Source organism: Silene latifolia, chromosome 10 (genome assembly GCF_048544455.1).
Source record: "Silene latifolia isolate original U9 population chromosome 10, ASM4854445v1, whole genome shotgun sequence".
Taxonomy (NCBI): domain Eukaryota; kingdom Viridiplantae; phylum Streptophyta; class Magnoliopsida; order Caryophyllales; family Caryophyllaceae; genus Silene; species Silene latifolia.
The window spans coordinates 114,612,732-114,634,002 of NC_133535.1; the positions used below are offsets into that span (position 1 = coordinate 114,612,732).

The 21,271-nt window shown below is 38.6% G+C and overlaps 1 protein-coding gene across 1 annotated transcript; it reads left to right on the plus strand.

Moving 5' to 3' along the window:
• Window positions 1-421: 421 nt before the first annotated feature.
• Window positions 422-4,356, plus strand: LOC141605827 (uncharacterized). The gene is made up of 7 exons (XM_074424735.1): window positions 422-735; window positions 1,065-1,311; window positions 2,201-2,413; window positions 2,504-3,158; window positions 3,246-3,349; window positions 3,801-3,860; window positions 3,953-4,356. The coding sequence occupies exons 1-7, from the start codon at window positions 538-540 to the stop codon at window positions 4,009-4,011; spliced, it is 1,536 nt and encodes a 511-aa protein (XP_074280836.1). The 5' UTR covers window positions 422-537; the 3' UTR covers window positions 4,012-4,356.
• Window positions 4,357-21,271: the final 16,915 nt, after the last annotated feature.

The following is a 21,271-nucleotide window of genomic DNA, read 5'->3' on the forward strand; positions in this document are numbered from 1 at the left end:
AGTTATAAGAGAAAAAGAAAGGAAAATTTTTTCTTTAAAAAAATACATAGGAGTTGTTACATAGCCGTTACCAACAACTCTCTTGGCTCACGGGTAGAACGGGCAAAGTTAGGCACCTACCGGGCTACAAAATCTCTCGACTCTGAACCGAACCGGTATCTGGGTTTATTGAGCCGAGCTTACTTGCGTGTTGACGGGCCTAAGAGAATTCGAGCCAATGGGTTGGGCCGGACCACGCCTGCACGTTCTGCCCAATGAAGTGAAATAGTGAAGGAGTTTGAATAGGGAGCAGAAAACAGTCAAATTTGAAGAGCGGCTCAAAAATTAAGCCGCGAATAGTAATGAACCCAAAACATTCAAACAATTCCCGCCTAAATGATTTTCTTGTTTCAACCTCACAGATCCAACTTTCACCCTCTTCATTCTTCATTCATCTTTCTCCTTCTCAACAATTCAAATCAAACCCACAATTTTAATCAACAAATTAATACTCCTTGCAGTTGTCAAAATTAAATCTTCACAAAACAAGGAAAAAAAATGGGCACTGAAGCAAAAGCAAACAACCCTGAAAATTTCACCATTAACAACAGTAATTTGATTGGTAAAGGCAAAGTTACCCCGTTTCAAGTGGCTTTCATTGTCGACCGCTACCTCGCCGACAACAAATTTTCTCAAACCCGCTCGGCTTTTCGCTCTGAAGCATCGTCTCTCATCTCCAAATCCTCCCTTAATCAGGTTACCCACTTCTGGAACAATTATTTTCTTTTTCTTTGATATTCTCTATCAGTAATTTACTTATATACCACCCATCAACACAAACTGTCGCGTAACGTCGTCTTATACGACAAGAATGATTTCCTTAACCATGTTTTGTTTCTCATTTACTAATTGTATCTAAACCGCGCTAATTTTGAGTATTTAGGTCTTATTAATTAGAACTACTCTAATTTAGGGTTATATAAGATGGATTTTAATTAATTAATTTATTTATTTATTGTGAGTGAGTGAGCTATATAGGACTAATTGGAAGAATAAGTGGATTAATTATTGTGGAATGAATGTAGGCACCAAAGAGTTTGTTGAGTTTAGGGGAATTATTAGATGAGTACATTTGGTTGAAAGAGCAAATGGTGATGATTGAACAAGAAAAATGTGGGTTAGCTCAAGAAAGGTGCAGGATTCAGACTCTTTTGCGAGGAATGCAAGGTGTTATGAATGCTTATAACTCGGCTGCTGCCGTCAACTGCCTCCCACCACCACAGCTTCCCGTTCTTCCTCCGCCAACGTCCATTCCTATATCATCTTCTAATGGTAGCCTACTTTTATTTTCTTTTGATAATGATCAAGGGGTTATGCTATGTAGTATGCACTCGTTTTGTTATGTTTTTTGTCAAATTGGATTATCTTTGTTAGTCCAAATTTAGGATTAAGGTTGAATTCTGGGAATGCTGAATCCTATCTATGGCTAAGGTCGGCTCGATTACTTTGATATATATAGTTTTGCCTTTTATTAGCTTGATCTGTATGTACTCCCTCCGCCTCGGTCATTTATTGTCCTTTGGTTTTGGCACAAAGACCAAGGAAAGAGGAGAAGGCCAATTACTAAATGACAAGTGGAACAAATTGAGTGTTAGTGATCAAATTACTCATCAAGTTCATTCTTAAAATAGAAAGGACAACAATTAACTGAGACACCCAAAATGGAAAAGGACAACAAATGACCGGGACAGAGGGAGTATTAGTTTATGTGATGCACATACTTGTTGGGAAATACTACAGCTATAACAACATTATTCTAGTGTCTCAATGGCTTGCACTTATGGTCTCGTAAGAGCCCTAAGGGCTAAGCGGGTCACATGTACTCACCCTCACCTTTATTGCCTTATGTTGTATTATGTCGAGAATTGCATTGAACAGATGGTGTAGGTGATGCACTCTATTGTTCCAAAGCATAAAGTCAAAGAATAGCGAGGGGTCTGTTGTTCTATTGGATTTGGAAAATTCGGCACTAGTTGTTAAAATCTTACTAGGGTAACATAAAAAGTTGAGATTTTTATAGCATTTGTCGAACAAAAGGGAAATAATACAATTCTTACATTTACTTTAGTTTTGATACCTTCTCTATTATTCTTTTTTGTAATTGTTATCTGATGCAAGCTGAACTTATAAGCTGACACCAATCCCTTTTCATTGGCATCAGGCTACCCTGCATCCGGAACTCCAGTTATGACATCAGTCACGACAACTCAAACCGTGAAGATGGATCATGCCAACTTCAAAACACCTATTTCTGGTAGCCGTCCTCCCAGGAAGAGGAGGACTAATCACAAGGATCTCGAAGATGCACTTCAAACTCAGAAGAAAGTTTACTGTGGTCCATTAGCCAACTACCCTTTCTCGGGCAAAAATACGGGTTGCTTTTACACTAAAATTAAAATGTGCATAAAATTTGTATCTTTGATGTCTTCCTCTTCTAAGATTTGCTTCTGCATTAACAATGCAGTTGAAGAGCAAAGCAATCCATGTAGCAGTAAGCAGTCTCCTCCGGTCCAGTCATCGTCACCTAATTTTGCCCAAGGAAGTTTGCCAATTCAAGGGTCTAGTGTGGCTAAAAGTTTGTTTGATCATCGTCCACAATCCCCAACATCAAATTCGTCTATTCCAAAAACGCCCCCTCGAGCTGTCTCTTCCCCGAGTGATAAATCCACTTCTCCCGTAGAGGATATTTCTTCAACAGCCATTTCACATCATACTGTCACACCTTCCGAGACTACACCCACCAATTGCACTATTATCTCTTCCAAGACCGTTATAGTAAGCCCTTCTAAGCATTATTCAATCGAGAGAAATGAATGTACGTTCTCGTCACCAGTTAAGGTCAATTCTAAGATGCCAAGCAAGAGAGATCATGTAAAAGGTAGGCTAGACTTTGATACTTCTGATGTGCCATCTAGTTTGGAAAAAGGAAGTGGAGATGGAAGTACTGCCTCTGAATCTGAAAAGGAAGGAGAACCATTTGACTTGGATTTGCCCAATTTTGATGTTTTTGGTCCTGACTTTTCACTTTCCGAGCTCTTGACTGATTTTGGGATTGGCTGCGGAAATCTTGACTTTTCTTGCCCTACCACAGCCTGTACTTCCATTGATGAAGTCCTGGGGTATGTCACCTGCATTCTTTAGCTGGTTTTTGTAACTTATGCGTAGGTTGTCCAAATCTTATTAAATGGCCTCCAATTGAAATACAGATCAGTTCATGAAAGAAACAAAGGAGAGTCAGAGACTAGCCAAGATCTGATTGAACATTCATCAGCAGTGGCGGAAGTTGGTGCAGCAGATAAGACAGTAAACGGTATTAGCCATATTTACCTTTTACCTTACACTAGACTCAGTCAATGGTCCATCTGGGTGGGGTTTGATAAGGTTCATTACAGGTTTAGCGTCATTTTGTTGCACATTTATTGTAACATTTGTGGTACAGGTTAGTTTGTGCGCAGGTCGTTTTCAGGTTATTTGTTACAGGGCCGGGTCAATCGGATTTTCTCAGGTCGATTGTGTACCGGGTGGGTGAACTGGCTATTTCAGGTTGTGGCTGGTCATGTTTTGTTTCAAGTCTAGTTAGTTCTGGTCCTTGTCTACTTTATGTTGTTCTTTTTGGGTTTGGGTTAGGTGACTTAGGTCCATCCTGTTTGGGTTATTTTTCTGGGTATGCAGATTATTAACCCACAATGTAATTACACTTTAGAGGCACTGCTTCATGATTAAAGCCTATAGTATCAATCAATTTGGTTGTTCTCTTGCAGGTTCAGACTCTATTACTTCAGTGAAGTCTGTAAGAAAGTCCATCAGAATAGTCGGTCCTAGTAAGTAGCTAATCTTCAGATTCTAAATTTTCTTCCAGCTACCACATTTTTCTTTTCAAGCGCATTAGCTTCGACCATTTTTTTATTTGCAGGCAAAAGTTTGCGAAATAATTCAGTTCCCTCTAAGGACAACCGAAGTGGAAGAAGCTAACTAGTAATGCCTAACCGTTCAGGCTGACTTCTAAGCTAACAAGTTGATACCAACATGTGCAATTAGCATAAGTTTCAGCTAGGTTCGAACTTGTAGTACCATTATCCGATCTCTCTAGTTCTCGAGAAGCTGGCATATGTTTACTACTAAAGAAGCCTTCCTTTGAAGTAAGAGTTTAAATGTGTAATTAACTACATATGTATTCAGCTCTATCATCCATTAGTCTCTTGTACGACAGTTGTATGCATACAATTTCGCGTTAGGCCCTTTCTTCTCTACTCTTAATAGAGAACCTAAAATCACGAGTTTTAAAATAATGATTAAAGTTTGTGCAGAAAAAAAAAATGTTTTTTTTTTTGCAGCTGGAAAAAATAGTGTTTTACATAAAGCACCTAGGACTCGATTGGTCCGGTGCCAATCCTATATTATTGATACAAATACTTAAACTTGAACTAGGGGTGGGGGAACATAAAACACGAGGTTTCTTCAAAGAGTTGTTGGAGTAGCACATTGAGGATGTTGTTTCTTTTCTTTTCTTCAATAATTGAGCTTTAGGAAAGTACATGCAACAAGACACTCACGTCACGTGAACGTGGAAATTTACCTGGGTAGATATAGACATTGCGTCTTGGAGATTCTTTTCTTCGGCTTTGAATTCTTGTTAATTGTCTTCTAGCATGAAACACTTTAGCAACCTTAGACTTCGATGATTTGAAGATGAAATATGGGAGGTTGATGTGAATTACCACCAGATGGACCGCATAAAGCCTTGTTATTGACGAGCTCCCACGATAAGCTTGAAGTAGCTTCCTCAACAGGCAGATCACGATCAATAGGCTTGTTAAAGGCCATAGGAGATAAATGCGAAACATCTCTTTTGGTTGAGTCTACCACAGTAGTCAGAGTACCAGCCCGCAAACTTTTTGTCCTTTTTTGTCTTTTTCTATTCGTCTTATGGGGAGTGACTGAACCCTTCTTGATGCATAGTTTAAGAACTCGAATTTTTAAAGTTGATAAGTGTGATTTCTGGAAGAAGCTCACCTCCTTACAATCAAGGAGTTTTTTATAAGTACCCGCATCAATTTTTAGCACGGAATGTCCTCTGCCCTTTTGCTTTTTACTAAACTGAAACATTTTCTTTTCCGCACCATGGAAATCCCCGTTCAAATCTTTGTTAGGGCCATTCTCATCCAGAGAATTAACAAAGTTACAAGAGACTTCACACTTGTAGAGGACGACACAATAGTAATACAAGATTGTTGATCCGAAACAAGCATATCGGAATCAAGCCTATTAGTTGCACCCAAGACGATCTGAGATATACCCTTTGATTATGCTAGAAATCGATCTAAAATTTTTTGTAAAATTTAGTTGTTTTTTGTGTTTTTCTGATGTGAGAGGAGGCAAGGTCAAAGAAAAGAATTAGGGTAGAAATAATTCTCTCCCTTTCTTTCTTATAGTAGCCGAAATTAGGAGTCAATTAGGAAAGAATAAATCTCTCCTAATTTTCGGCCTAACTGACCGAAATAAGGAGATTATTCTCCTTATTTTTGGTCTTTCCAAAAATATATAAAATATGTTGAATTGCCATCTAGTGAGGATCGAACCCATGACCTCTTGGTTTGTGTACCCTCACTATTACCACTATGACACATTCATCTTGTTGATATTAAACATAACTGATTATATTTAATTACGAATTAACAGATTAATTCGTCCAAGCTAACATTAAATATATTTAACTGAATATAACTTATTATATTTAATTTACGAATTGACAGTTAATTCGTCTCAACTTAATATTATTTAATTTTATTAAATAATTATCTCATCAACACATTGACTAACTTTTTAGTCATTTTGGGCATCAATATGATTATATTTCTATAACCACATTTCTCAAACACATCCTATAGGTGTGACCTTTAGGGACCAGTTGATCACCGCCATCTGTATGATAATAACGTCAAACTTTCTAGCAAGCCAACCGTTATTAGGTAAACGTTAATCAACTGATTGAATATACGAAGTATACCCTTGTGAACCTATAAGAGATTTACAAATGTTATCACACTAATTTGTGGAGGACACAAGCTCCAACAAACTCCCACTTGTCCTCACAAGTGTATGTGCGATAACCGATTCTCATATCCTATAAAATTTCTCCCACTCAATGTAAAACAATTTGCAAATCCGAATTCACAAAGGTCGTATTTTACAAGCGATCAATATCAAGAGTGGTTTCCCAGACTAGAGAGTAACTTAACGATAAACGAATCAACATTCGAGCATGACCATGCATTTCGATTCAACTCCTCGAGTGGCCCCGAGAAATAACTATACCGATAAGGGTTGGATATTTTCCTCAATTCGAATCTTGCGATGTAAGCACGATATGAAATGACCCGGAAAAAATCTACTTAGCCCCGATTCACGGTAGACCGTGAGAAAGAAACCAAAGTCACCCAAAAACTGCCTTAATCTCAAGAGACAGTTGATAGTCAAAAGAATCGACTCTAGGAACACAATGGATGTCCTATCCACGACCTGGCACCGAATGTTATTAAACATTTAGGACTCCATTACGTTGTCATAAAAAGTTGTCCTACGAGGTATCGTCATAATCTCGTATATGTGATCGATCAGTCAACCGTTTGACTTATGGCTCGTTGAACCCACCATCAATCGACTGCATAATATAATAGCCGGAGTTATCAGCTCACATTGGCGATTACGGACCAAAACAAATATAATATAATTCAGTCCACTTTGTGGCGTTCAATGTTGTCAGTACAATCCACATGAAAACAAAATATTATATATATAAAACGATGAAGTTATAAATAGTATATGAAAAAGATAATGTATCAAATCCATAATCAAGTACTACAACTCAGGAACATGTTGAATTCCCATGGAATTAACATGCCCTACATGCTTATCATAATTCAACGGTTTGGTGAGAGGATCCGCGATGTTATCATCCGTCGCAATCTTGTCAATCACTATCTCTTCTTGCTCCACGTAATCACGCATCAGGTGAGCCTTCCGAAGTACATGTCTAGATTTGTTGCTAGACTTTGGCTCCTTAGCCTGGAAGATGGCACCTCTATTGTCACAATAGATGGTGATCGGGTCATTCGAACTAGGAACTACCGAAAGTCCTTGTAAGAATTGACGCATCCATATCGCTTCCTTTGCTGCCTCCGAAGCGGCATAGTACTCGGATTCAGTAGTAGAATCTGCTACAACAATCTGTTTGGAACTCTTCCAGCTGACCACAACACCATTAAGAGTGAAGACGAACCCGGACTGAGATTTTGAATCATCTCGATCCATTTGGAAGCTAGCATCTGCGTAACCGGTTGCGCATAGCTTAGTATCGCCTCCATAAGTCAATACCCAATCCTTAGTCCTCCGTAGGTACTTGAGGATATTTTTGACTGCTATCCAGTGCGTTTCACCTGGAGTCTTTTGGTAACGACTCGTCATACTCAATGCATATGCCACGTCTGGACGTGTGCATATCATAGCATACATGATCGATCCTATTGCAGATGCATAAGGAACACGACTCACGCGCTCTATCCCTTCAGGCGTCGTGGGTGACTGAGACTTCCTCAACTGCATCCCAGTCGTCATAGGAAGGTTCCCCTTCTTGGAGTTGGTCATGCTGAACCTCTCAAGAACCTTATCTAGATAAGATTCCTGACTAAGTGATAACGTCCGTCGTGATCTATCTCGGTAGATACGGATTCCCAAAATACGCTGTGCCTCACCCAGATCTTTCATCTGGAAATGGTTCTTCAACCATTCTTTAACCGAAGAAAGGAGAGGAATGTCATTCCCAATCAAGAGTATGTCATCGACATACAATATCAAGAATACAATCTTGCTCCCACTCGACTTGATATATAAGCATGGTTCTTCGACCGATCGAGTGAAACCATACTCTTTTATCACTTGGTCGAAACGATGATTCCAACTCCGAGAAGCTTGCTTAAGTCCATAAATGGAACGCTTAAGCTTGCATACTTTCTTAGGATGTTTAGGATCCATGAAACCTTCGGGTTGCACCATGTACAACTCTTCCTCCAAATAACCGTTTAAGAAGGCGGTTTTCACATCCATTTGCCAAATCTCATAATCATGAAATGCGGCAATCGCTAAGATTATCCGAATGGAACGTAGCATGACTACAGGTGCAAAAATCTCATCATAATGCAATCCTTGCACTTGAGTGAAACCTTTTGCCACAAGTCGTGCCTTATAGATATCTCGTTGCGCGTCTCTGAACGCTTTATTTTGTAAAGCCATTTGCACTGTAGAGGTTTTACCTTATTAGGCAAATCAACTAGATCCCATACGTTATTCTCATACATGGAGTCCATCTCGGATTGCATGGCTTCAAGCCATAACTTTGAGTCGGAACAGGCCATAGCACCTTTATAGGTTGCGGGTTCATTACTTTCTAGAAGTAAAACGTCATTCTCCTCGACTATACCAATGTATCTGTCTGGAGGATGAGAGTCTTTACCCGACCTCCTAGGTTCCTCAGGAATATTAACCGTATCATCAGTTGGAGGTACAGCTTCCTCCATCTTTCTCGGTAGTTGGTTCCGAATCTCCGACAGCTCGAAGGTTCTATTACTCGACTTGTTCTCGAGAAATTCTTTCTCTAAGAACGTCGCACTAGCCGCAACAAAAACTCGATGTTCGGTTGGCGAATAGAAGTAATGACCAAATGTTCCTTTTGGATAACCTATAAAGTATGTCTTGACCGATCGCGGGCCGAGCTTATCCTCTTGTCTCCACTTGACATAAGCCTCGCAGCCCCAAACCCGAATAAAGGACAAGTTAGGTACCGTTCCCTTCCACATTTCATATGGAGTCTTGTCGATGACTTTAGACGGACTTCGGTTAAGTATAAGAGCGGTGACAAAAGAGCATAACCCCATAATGATTTAGGCACTCTTTGTGTGACTCATCATGGATCGAACCATATCAAGTAAGGTTCAATTTCTCCGTCGGACACACCATTTAATTGAGGTGTTCCAGTGGAGTTAATCGTAGAGCGATTCCACGATCTTTCGGTGTTGATCAAACTCATTTGAAAGATATTCGTCACCCCGATCTGAACGGAGTGCTTTAATCTTTCTACCCAGTTGGTTCTGTACCCTATTCTGGTATTCCTTGAATTTCTCAAAGGACTCACTTTTATGCTTCATTAAGTAGACATATCCGTATCTACTCAAATCGTCCGTGAAAGTGATAAAATATCTATAGCCATCTCTAGCGGTAATTGACATAGGTCCACATACGTCCGTATGTATGAGTCCTAATAGGTCACTAGCGCGCATTCCAACACCTTTGAAGGAAATTCGAGTCATCTTGCCAATGAGACATGATTCACACGTGCCATATGCAGAAAATCCAAATGAGGGAATAGTCCCATTATCGACGAGTTTCTTTACGCGTTTCTCATTTATGTGTCCCATTCGACAATGCCATAGATAGGTTTGATCTTTGTCACCAACCTTTAATTTCTTATTATTCATGTGTAATATTTCCGTGGTTTGATCTAAGATATAAATTCCATTTATGGAAACTGCTTTGTCATAAATCATTTCATTAAAAGAGAAAATACAACTATTATCCTTTATTGAAAATGCAAAACCGTCTTTAGCTAGTACGGAAACAGAAATAATGTTCTTAGATAAACCGAGTACATAGTAACAGTTATTTAAACATAACTCAAAACCACTAGGGAGTTGGATTACATATGTTCCCTTCGAGGCAGCAGCTACTCGTGCTCCATTCCCGACTCGCAGGTCCACATCACCTTTTTCGAGAGGTATGATGTTCTTTAGGCCCTGCAAATGATTACACAGATGAGAACCACAACCAGTATCTAGTACCCAAGTTCCGAAACTTGCATGGTTAATCTCAATCATATGAATATAAGATGACATACCAACAGGAACGACGCGGCCTGCCTTGATGTCCTCACGGTAGACGGGACAGTTCCTCCTCCAATGTCCAGTCTTGTGACAATGGTGGCACTCTATGTCACCGCCCTTGCTCTTTGTCTTGCCCTGTGAGCCACTAGTCTCACCAGGCGCACTCTTACCGTTTCCTGGCTTCTTAAACTTTGGCTTACCTACAGCTGGGTCGCCATGAGCCTTGCCCTTACCCTTACCTTTGTTGTAAATCGTGAGAACATCCTGCTTCACGCTCCCACTCAATTTCATATCCTTCTCGGTCTGTACGAGAAGGGAGTGTAGCTCATGAGGACTCTTTTTCAAGTCGTTCATATAGTAGTTTGCCCTGAAAAGGGCAAAACCATCATGAAGAGAATGAAGCATTCGGTCAATGACAATGCTCTCACTGATCTTACAATTTAGTGCCTCCAGCTTCTCGACATTCTCAATCATGTGAAGAATGTGTGGGCTAACTGGTTGGCCCTTCTGGAGTTTCGCATCAAAGAAGCGACAGGTATGCTCATATGTAACGATTCTCGGTGCCTTTGAGAACTCGTTAGTGAGTGTGGTGAAAATCTTGTTTGTACTTTGGGCAATGAAGCGTCTCTGCAAATGGGTTTCCATTGCAAAGATGAGTACGTTCTTTATCGCACCCGCTTCCATAACGAAATCACTATAAGCGAGTGACTCGTTGGCTCCTGCATTTGGGCCTGGGTTGACCGGTATTGGCTTAGTTAAATACCTGAGCTTACCGTCAGCAGTGACAACATTCCGTAGTGCCGCCTCCCGTCCATAAAAATTGGACCCATCATTCTTCATCAGTGGACTGATTCATTTGGTCCATAAACATTTTTAGCCAGGACGAACGATCTAGTGTGGCACTAGGCATTGGGATTGCGTTATTTCCACCATTTGTTGTAACAAAGATTATTGATAATAAACGTGTTCTACATCACGAAAGAAGAATAAAATAATAAGCATGTGCATCGTTTTTATTTTAAGTCTAATGAACTAATGTCATAACGCGAAGACTCAAAAACATTTATACAATTGACCTCCCTCAAGAATTATATAAATGACCCCAAGACTCAATTATCTGTAAATTGATAAGCTAACCTTTTAGCTAATTCTACCGTTAGAATTCTTGGTTGATAAATTTCTGTAACTTCTATCTATAGTCCATCATAATCACGAGAAACTCTTCGGACTATGATGTTGAGGTAAACTAAGTCAACACAACTACTTATCCAACGTAGAAGAGGTCATATTAGGCTTACCGACGAAGAAGGGATTCATAGATGTTTGCCCTTATAAAGACTAATCTCAATTTCTGTTTTAGAGGAAGATCCCATCAACTTTATTTTAATTCATTTTAAGTGAACTATAATCTAGCATGCGAGAATGATTAAACTAAGGTGATGGCTTAAAGGCTGTGACATCTGCATGTCCATGAAAACTAACATACAACCTATATGAGTCAATTTTCATGCATTTTAGTAGTAGGTGGTTTGGTTTTAGGCGGAATATGATGCATAAACTAACATGTGAATGAAAAGCAATAAGAATGAAAAGACGTAAAAACAGTAAAAGTCCTAGTGTGGCCTATCCTATCAAAATGAACAATAAATACAAGTTTGGAATCCATCCTTGGACCCGAGAAGCTTGTCTTGATGTTCCATCTTGATCCATGTAGCGGGAGTGAGCTTGAATCTTCATCTTTAGTCTTCTTTGAAATTACAATAAATAAAATTACAAAATTGACCTATTAATTACATTCTAATTTCAAAAACCCAAAACTAAAATAAAGGAGATTCGAGATCTCATAATTACATAAGAAATCATGTTTCCTTCATTACGAAAACATAATTTGACTAAGGCCACACTAAGTATTACAAATTACAACGGATTGCAAAAAATAAATACGTAAATAAAATTCATTCATTCGATTCATTCAACAAAATTAAAAGCATCAACTAAAATAAATTAAACATACATTACACAATTCCTTAATTATGTTGATTAATTTATCCAAACCACCTATTTAAATTAAATTAAGTGACAATTCCGCAATTTAATCACATTAATTTCATTCTTAATCCATATTAAACTTGTAATATGAATTCTATCCGTCAAAATTTTAAACTGCTTTAAAATAACTCGGTATCTTTAAATTGTGAACCGATTCACAATAACTAATTGGCCAAAATAAAATAAAAAAACAAAATCCAATTTTTCTTCCTTTTGGGTCTCGGCAAAAAGGAAAACAATTTTTTTTTTATTTGTAAACTCAGCTCACGGCTGAAAAAAAATAGCCAAAAATATTTTTTTTTCGGGAAAAAAAACAAAAACAAAAACAAGGAAAGAAAAAACTTTCCTTTTCTTTTTCTTTTAGATTCGGCAAAAAAAAAACCAAAAAAAACAGTTTTTTTTTTTTTTTTTTTTTGAACACTGTTCACGGTGAACAGTACCGAACAGGAAAAAAAAAACAACAACGGCAAAAAAAATAAAACAGCCGTCACAAAAAAAAATTTGCGGCAAGAATTGCCCTAAAACAAAACCGATGAAGAAAATGTTTACAGTTGCCATATAGAACGTGATTTAGCAAGTGAATTAATGAACATGATTAATCTTATATGCTAAAACTATATAGCAAAAACAAGTTCTTGTCTCATCGACATGATTATTCCATTAACAATTTAATTTAATCCGAATTAAATCAAGGTATCTACAAATTCATTTTATTATCATCTTAACATATTAAAACAATAATTCATATGAATCAAATGGAAATAAATCATCAACAAAGGAAAAACAGGCCGAAAAAAAATTCTCTCGGCACAAAAAAATTTCAAATTAAAAACCCTAAATTTTTTTTTTTTTTCGAAATCCCCATTGTTTACATACATATTTTATGAAAATCATCAAAAATAAAATCGTGGCCTAGTGCTCTGATACCACTTGTGGGAAATAATCTGTATACTTCCCTTTAATATGAAGGATTATAACGATATAATAAAGATGATCTAAGGTCATAAAATAAAATACATAAACATAAGTAAAAAGATTTAGAATTAACCTCGGGTCCTAGCAAAATTGGCCTAAGAACAATATCAAAATTGATATTCGCCTATTAGTTGCACCCAAGACGATCTGAGATATACCCTTTGATTATGCTAGAAATCGATCTAAAATTTTCTGTAAAATTTAGTTGTTTTTTGTGTTTTTCTGATGTGAGAGGAGGCAAGGTCAAAGAAAAGAATTAGGGTAGAAATAATTCTCTCCCTTTCTTTCTTATAGTAGCCGAAATTAGGAGTCAATTAGGAAAGAATAAATCTCTCCTAATTTTCGGCCTAACTGACCGAAATAAGGAGATTATTCTCCTTATTTTTGGTCTTTCCAAAAATATATAAAATATGTTGAATTGTCATCTAGTGAGGATCGAACCCATGACCTCTTGGTTTGTGTACCCTTACTATTACCACTATGACACATTCATCTTGTTGATATTAAACATAACTGATTATATTTAATTACGAATTAACAGATTAATTCGTCCAAGCTAACATTAAATATATTTAACTAAATATAACTTATTATATTTAATTTACGAATTGACAGTTAATTCGTCTCAACTTAATATTATTTAATTTTATTAAATAATTATCTCATCAACACATTGACTAACTTTTTAGTCATTTTGGGCATCAATATGATTATATTTCTATAACCACATTTCTCAAACACATCCTATAGGTGTGACCTTTAGGGACCAGTTGATCACCGCCATCTGTATGATAATAACGTCAAACTTTCTAGCAAGCCAACCGTTATTAGGTAAACGTTAATCAACTGATTGAATATACGAAGTATACCCTTGTGAACCTGTAAGAGATTTACAAATGTTATCACACTAATTTGTGGAGGACACAAGCTCCAACACCACTCGCATCACACTCGACTTCAAACGGTTGAGTAAAATCCGGTAAAGCCAAAATTGGGGCTGCACAAAGACGTTCCTTAATTTCCTCAAATGCCTTTTGAGCATCATTAGTCCACTCAAATAATCCCTTTTTTAAACAATTAGTAATAGGGCTAGTAATGGAGCTGAAATTGGAAATAAAACGTCGATAAAATGAAGCAAGACCATGAAAAGAGCGGACTTCACTGACCTTTTTGGGACTTGGCCATGATTTGATCGCTTCGATTTTAGACGGGTCCACGGACACACCATCTGCCGAGACTACATATCCCAAAAACACCACCTTGTCGACTTCAAATGCACATTTTTCTTGCTTCCCATAGAGCTTTTGAGCTTGTAAAATAGCAAAAACTTGTCGCAAATGATTCACATGCTCCTCCTTGCTTTTACTATACCCCAATATCATCTAACTAGACCACGACAAATTTGCCCAAACACGGTTTCAAGACTTCATTCATGAGCCGCATAAATGTACTCGGGGCGTTGGTAAGACCGAATGGCATAACGGTCCATTCATACAATCCGTGCTTTGTTTTAAAAGCCGTTTTCCACTCATCCCCTTCACGCATTCTAATTTGGTGATAGCCGCTTCGTAAATCGATTTTAGAGAACACTTTCGACCCATGAAGCTCGTCCAACATGTCATCAAGTCTCGGGATTGGAAAACGATACTTGATGGTGATGTTATTCACGGCCCGACTATCCACGCACATCCGCCAAGTACCCTCCTTCTTAGGAACCAATAAAACGGGAACGGCACATGGACTTAAACTTTCACGAACAAAACCCCGAGCTAAGAGTTCATCAATCTGTTTTTGCAACTCTTTGGTTTCTTCGGGATTGCAGCGATAAGCGGCCTTATTCGGCAGAGGGGCACCCGGAACAAGGTCGATTTGGTGCTCAATACCGCGTATGGGAGGCAATCCGGGTGGCAATTCTTTGGGAAACACTCCCCTAAACTCCTCTAGTAACTCTACAATAGGCCTGCTCAAATTAGAATTCAACACCGTGGCTGATTCTCCACTAGAAAAGAGCAAATAAACCATTTCCCCGTGCTTTAACACACGTTCAATTTCCCGTTCGCTAATTAGCATTGAGTGACTTGAAATTTTCTTTGTTTTTACACTCATGGAACGAATTGCTTGAGAAGACATCGGCTTCAACACAATTTTTTTACCTTTGTCCCTCAACACATATTCATTACTTCTCCCTCGATGAACATCTCTATCAAACTGCCACGGTCGCCCCAACAGTACGTGACAAGCATCCATAGGGATTACGTCGCAAAGTACTTCATCGACATACGACCCCATGGTTAAGCCAACACGAGCCTGCCTTGTTACCCTTACTTTATTCCCGTCGTTCAACCAATGCAACGCATAGGGTCTGGGATGTGCGCTAGTAGTCAGTCCCAATTTCGAAACCATCTCTTCCGAGGCTTTGTAAGTGCAACTTCTGTGGGGTAATATCCGTATAAGACCCTTTAAATTTAGGACTATAACGTAAATTTAACATGTGAAATATGGTCATAAACGAAATACAACAATGAAACGATAAAGATAAAGAATCAACCTCGGGTCCTTTGATGCACGGCGTAAAGAACAGAAATCAACAGAGATTCCCTCCTAATTGTTGCACCCAAGACCGTCCGAGAAATGCCCTTGTGCTAGAACGTGTTCTCCGATTGCCTTGCAATATTGGGAGAACTTGATGTGAGTTTTTCTCGAGATGTGAGATCTCGGTTTCAGAGAAAGCTTAATCTCCAAAACCCTAATTTCTGTGTAAATGAAATTGTCTAGGTCAAAAGGAGAGGGAGTCTCTCCTTTTGTTTGGTTTGGCCAGCCGTGGGTTTGCATGGGGAAGTGGGCTTCCACTTCCTCTTAATTTTAACTCATGGTACGACCTGAAATGCGCTAAATGTATATGACACGGTTTCATCATAAATTGTCATCGGTTATCGGATATTAAAGCATCAACTAATTATAACACGGATCAGTTGAATCATTAATACGTGTCCGACAAAGACAATATTGTATAATTATATTCAATATACATTAATCAAATATAAATCGTTTATATTTAATTTTACGAATTAACTGCTTAATTCGCCTTAGCCATTATTATTTAATCCGTATTAAATAACATATCTCAACATCACATTTTGACTAAATATTAGTCAAATAACTCAGACTAACTGGTTAGTCAAAATTGGCATCTACATGACTGTATTTTCATACTGTCACGTCTCTCAAACGTATCCTATAGGTGTGACTTTTAGGGACCAGTTGATCACCGCCATCTGTATGACAATAACGTCAAACTTATCTAGCAAGCCAACCGTTATTGATAAACGTGGATCAACTGATAATAATACCAAAAGTATGCCCTTTGATCCTTTTAGAGGTTTATAAGTCTTTGCACTAACTGTTAAGGACACCAACCCCAACAACTTCCATCGTCGATAATTACACTACACCACTTGTCATTGACCTGACATTTGGTATGGAATAACTGCTCTCGCTGATCCGAATCAATGGACTCGGCTTCGGCTCGTAAAGTACGAAGCACTAACAACGTATCAAAAACTGGGGCCTCATAACCCTCTTCTTCTTCCTCTGTTACTGCCTCATCAAAATTAAATACATCTCCTAACTCTTCTTCCTCCTCGGTCAATTCCTCACGAAAAGAGACTGCCTCTCTTAACGTCACCACTCGTTTATTTGGACAAGAACCTTGATAGTGACCGAACCCCTGACATTTGAAACACCGAACTTTCGACAAACTTGTTTCCTTATTTGACTCAACGGTTTTGGTGTGGCTTTGGTCGAACTGTTTGAGTTTGGTGTAGTTGTAGTTTTAGGAGAGAAAATGGGTTTGGAATAATTATTAGGGCTACTGTATTCTCTACTAGAACTCCCTGTTTTGAATTTCCCTTGGGCCTCAATTTTAACACACAAATTGCACAAAGTATCAAAATCCGAATAAGGGTATAATTCGACCAATTGGCAATATTAAGATTTAGACCACGAAGAAAACGCGACATTTTTTGTTCTTCATTCTCCTCCAATTCCCCCATTAGAATTAATTTTTCAAATTCATCTATATACTCGCGGCAACAGTTAATTTCTCTTGCATAAAATCCGCAATTTTACGATAAATACTTAGCTTATGCGTAGCCGGTACATACCTCTTTCTCAATTTACGCTTTAAGGAATCCCACGATGAAACCTTGTCCTTTCCAGCGCGAGATCGACTAGCCTTCAACCCTTCGTACCAAAGTGAAGCCCCCTTGCTCAATCTCAGAATAGCATATTTGCATCTCTTCTCGTCACTGAGATCTTTAAAGTCGAACAAACGATCGATTTTTCTTTCCCAATCTAGATAATCTTCCGGATTGGTTCCTCCTATGAGTTCCGGAAGTTCGGAAACTTTGAATTCGTCTGGTTTCTTTCCACTGGTTCGACTCCCAGTAGGTCTATTTCGCAACAAATCTTGAAGTTTCTCGTAGAACTCCTCGTCAAATTGTTCACCAGACATTTTTTTTTTTTGTGATGGTATGAAACCGAAACTTAGGATCGTCTCGATTTAATGGGAAATCAAGAGCCGAAGCTCTGATACCACTAATGATACGAATTTGCAGCGGAAAAAGTAACAAAGATATGTGATTAACGAACTAGACCTATAGTTCGATAATCGTGAGTCAAACCAAGACCTATTGATTTGATACTCGAAGAACTTACGCAAGAAAACGCGATCTTACGAAGCCAAATGAATTGCACGCAACAACTCAAATAGATTTTCACACACAGTGATTTTGTATGAGCTTTGAATTATATTTTTGGATGACTATTACAAGCAAAAGGCAAGACTATAAATACCCTAGAAGGAAAACGTTTACAGCAAAAAAAATGAAACTCCTAATGATACCATTAACTAGCTAATTATGGCTAATAACTCTAGCACATTAAGTCCTTCCAAGTGCTGAAATAAAACACCAAAATAACCAACAATAAACAACCTACTAAATAGGGAATTAACACCCTTTATTGACTCATAAATTGCAACTTAAATGCCTTAGCTTGTAAGAACCAGCCTCTAAACGGATCCAATGCAAGAGACTAGGCTTACGAATCGAACCATCGAGCTTGTTGAAACATCGACCCCTACTGTCAAAATGAGATTGTTATCCATTGGCACCTTAGCATTGTCCACCACGTCTTCAACCGTATCAACTTCATAAAAGCCAATCCTCTTCAAAAGAGAGCCTTTACATTTTTGGGGGAAAATAGATAAGACTATAGAACAATGGTCTTTTAATGCCTCATGTTCAAATAGCTTTAAAGCATAAGCGGCCAAATTTAAGTTTAAAGAGACCGCAAGGTCAGACAAAGAGTTAGGGTCATAACTACCCTCCATGCCAACAACAAGACTTAGGAGCTTACAAGCTTCATCATAGTAAGACGCAACAGCTCCAAAACAATTCTATTTGTAAAGATTATTACCCCTATCCTTCAAATTCTTAATTTTAGGAATAAGAGGTCCCTCTGTTTGCATAATACAATTCATCATATCCCATCCCTTATCCTCAAAAAAGTTCTCATCTAAATGGGAACAAGCAAAAGATTCGAGAAACTTTACACATACCTGATTGGAAGCCATAATAACCAACAGGCTTTTACCAACAACTAACAGATGAATGTAAGCATCGAAGCAAAACCAGACAATAGAAACCCCAAGTAATCAAATACTACTCCCGCCAAGAAAAATAAAAAACGCACTAGCTTAAATTTTATTGAATTAGACAAAATCTATTAACCAAAACCACAAGGGAGGATAAAATCACCGGCACACCTGTACAAAGCGCTGATCACTGGAGAACAGACGCCTAAGGAAATCACACCAGAATATGAACCACGCCCCACGCAACACTCGATTGAGAACCAAGCAACCTTGAAAAAGCAAACAAAACTGACCAGATGACCAGAAATCCCTTCTTACTGCAACAACAGGAATCCCCAGCGAACAAAATTAAGGAAACTTCGGCTCGCCGGTGACAAACTGGGTGATAGAGTGGGGGAAGCGGCCTACGAGCCGAGAAAAGGATAATACGGTTAGGTTTTAATTTGGGGAATTTTAATTTGGAAATTTTTCGGGGGAGAGAGTCGTTTTTAAGTTAAAAAGAGTCCAGATCCTAACGGTGCCCACAGCAGAAGAAGAAGAAGAAGAAAAAAAAAAAAAAAAAAAAAAAAAAAAAAAAAAAAAGATGCATCAAAGGAAAACATAAAAATATTTTGGACATAACTCCAAATGACTCTAATTGGATATTGACATCAGTTTATGAATGATACATTTATCCCATGTAACATTATACATTTACCATGCATGACACCAAAATCCATGGCATTTTGTTTTAACTTGAGGACTGAAAAATTAAGGACTGAAAAATATAATGTTCGTTCAGTTCACTTTGTGGTGTTCAAAAATTGTCGTACAATTCCACATGAAAAAACAAAATATGTATAAAATATCAAAACGATGATGTCGTATAGAGTACAAAAGGGAATGAATCTAATCCATAAAAGAGTACTACAACTTAGGAACACGTTTAATTCCCATGGAATTAACATGCCCTTCATGCTTATCTTGTCGTAATGCTTTAGTGAGAGGATCTGCTATGTTATCATCTGTAGCAATCTTTTCTATCACTACTTCCTTTTGCTCCACGTAATCCCGGATTAGATGAGCTTTCCGTTGTACATGTCTAGACTTGTTGCTAGACTTTGGCTCCTTAGCTTGGAAGATGGCACCACTATTGTCGCAATAGATGGTGATCGGGTCATTCGAACTAGGCACTACAGATAGTCCATGTAAGAATTGACGCATCCATATCGCTTCCTTTGTAGCTTCGCACGCGGCATAGTACTCGGACTCGTCGTAGAATCTGCTGAATGTTTGTTTCGAACTCTTCCACCGATCATAGCGCCATTAAGAGTAAAAACGAATCCGGACGAGATTTCGAGTCATCACGATCCGTTTGGAAGCTAGCATCTCACAGAATCGGTTGCGCATAGCTTTTGTTCGCCTCCATAAGTCAATGCCCAATCTTTAGTCCTCCGTAGGTACTTAAGAATGTTCTTGACAACTAACCAATGTGATTCACCTGGATGTTGTTGGAATCGACTTGTCATACTCAATGCATATGCCACGTCTGGACGTGTGCATATCATGGCATACATGATTGATCCTATAGCCGAAGCATAAGGAATCCGTGTCATGCGCTCTTTCTCTTCCTGTCTCTCGGTGCCCGAGATTTGCTCAAATGCACCCCAGAGCCATAGGAAGAAACCCCTTCTTGGAGTTAGTCATACCGAATCTCTCTAGGACTTTGTCTATGTAAGACTCTGACGAGAGATAACATCCGTCGTGATCTATCTCGATAGATACGGATGCCTAGAATTCTTTGTGCCTCTCCCAGATCTTTCATCCGGAAATGGTTTTTCAACCATACTTTCACCGAAGTTAAGAGAGGTATGTCATTCCCAATCAGGAGTATGTCGTCAACATACAATATTAGGAAAACAATCTTGCTCCCACTCGACTTGATATATAAACATGGTTCCTCGACCGATCGAGTAAATCCATTTTCTTTAATCACTTGGTCGAAGCGATGATTCCAACTCCGAGATGCTTGCTTAAGTCCATAAATGGAACGCTTAAGTTTGCATACTTTCTTAGGATGTTGTGGATCGATGAAACCTTCGGGTTGTACCATGTACAACTCTTCCTCCAAAAAGCCATTTAAGAAGGCGATTTTCACATCCATTTGCCAAATTTCATAGTCATGAAAAGCGGCGATCGCTAAGATGATCCGAATGGAACGCAAAGATGACTACGGGTGCAAAAATTTCATCGTAGTGCAAACCTGGCACTTGGGTGAAACCTTTAGCAACTAGTCGTGCTTTATAGATATCTTGTTGACCTTCCACAGAATGCTTTATCTTGTAAAGCCATTTGCATTGAAGGGGACGAACCTTAGGTAAGTAAGTCAACAAGATCCCATACGTTGTTCTCATACATAGAGTCCATCTCGGATTGCATGGCCTCAAGCCATAGCTTTGAGTCGGAACTAGTCATGGCACCTTTATAGGTTGCGGGTTCACTACTCGTTAAGAGTAGAACGTCATCTATGTCATGTTCCTCGACCATACCAATGTATCTGTCTGGAGGAATAGAGACTCTTCCCGACCTCCTAGGTTCCTCAGGAATGTTAACCGCAGCCGGGATTGAAGGAACAGGTTCC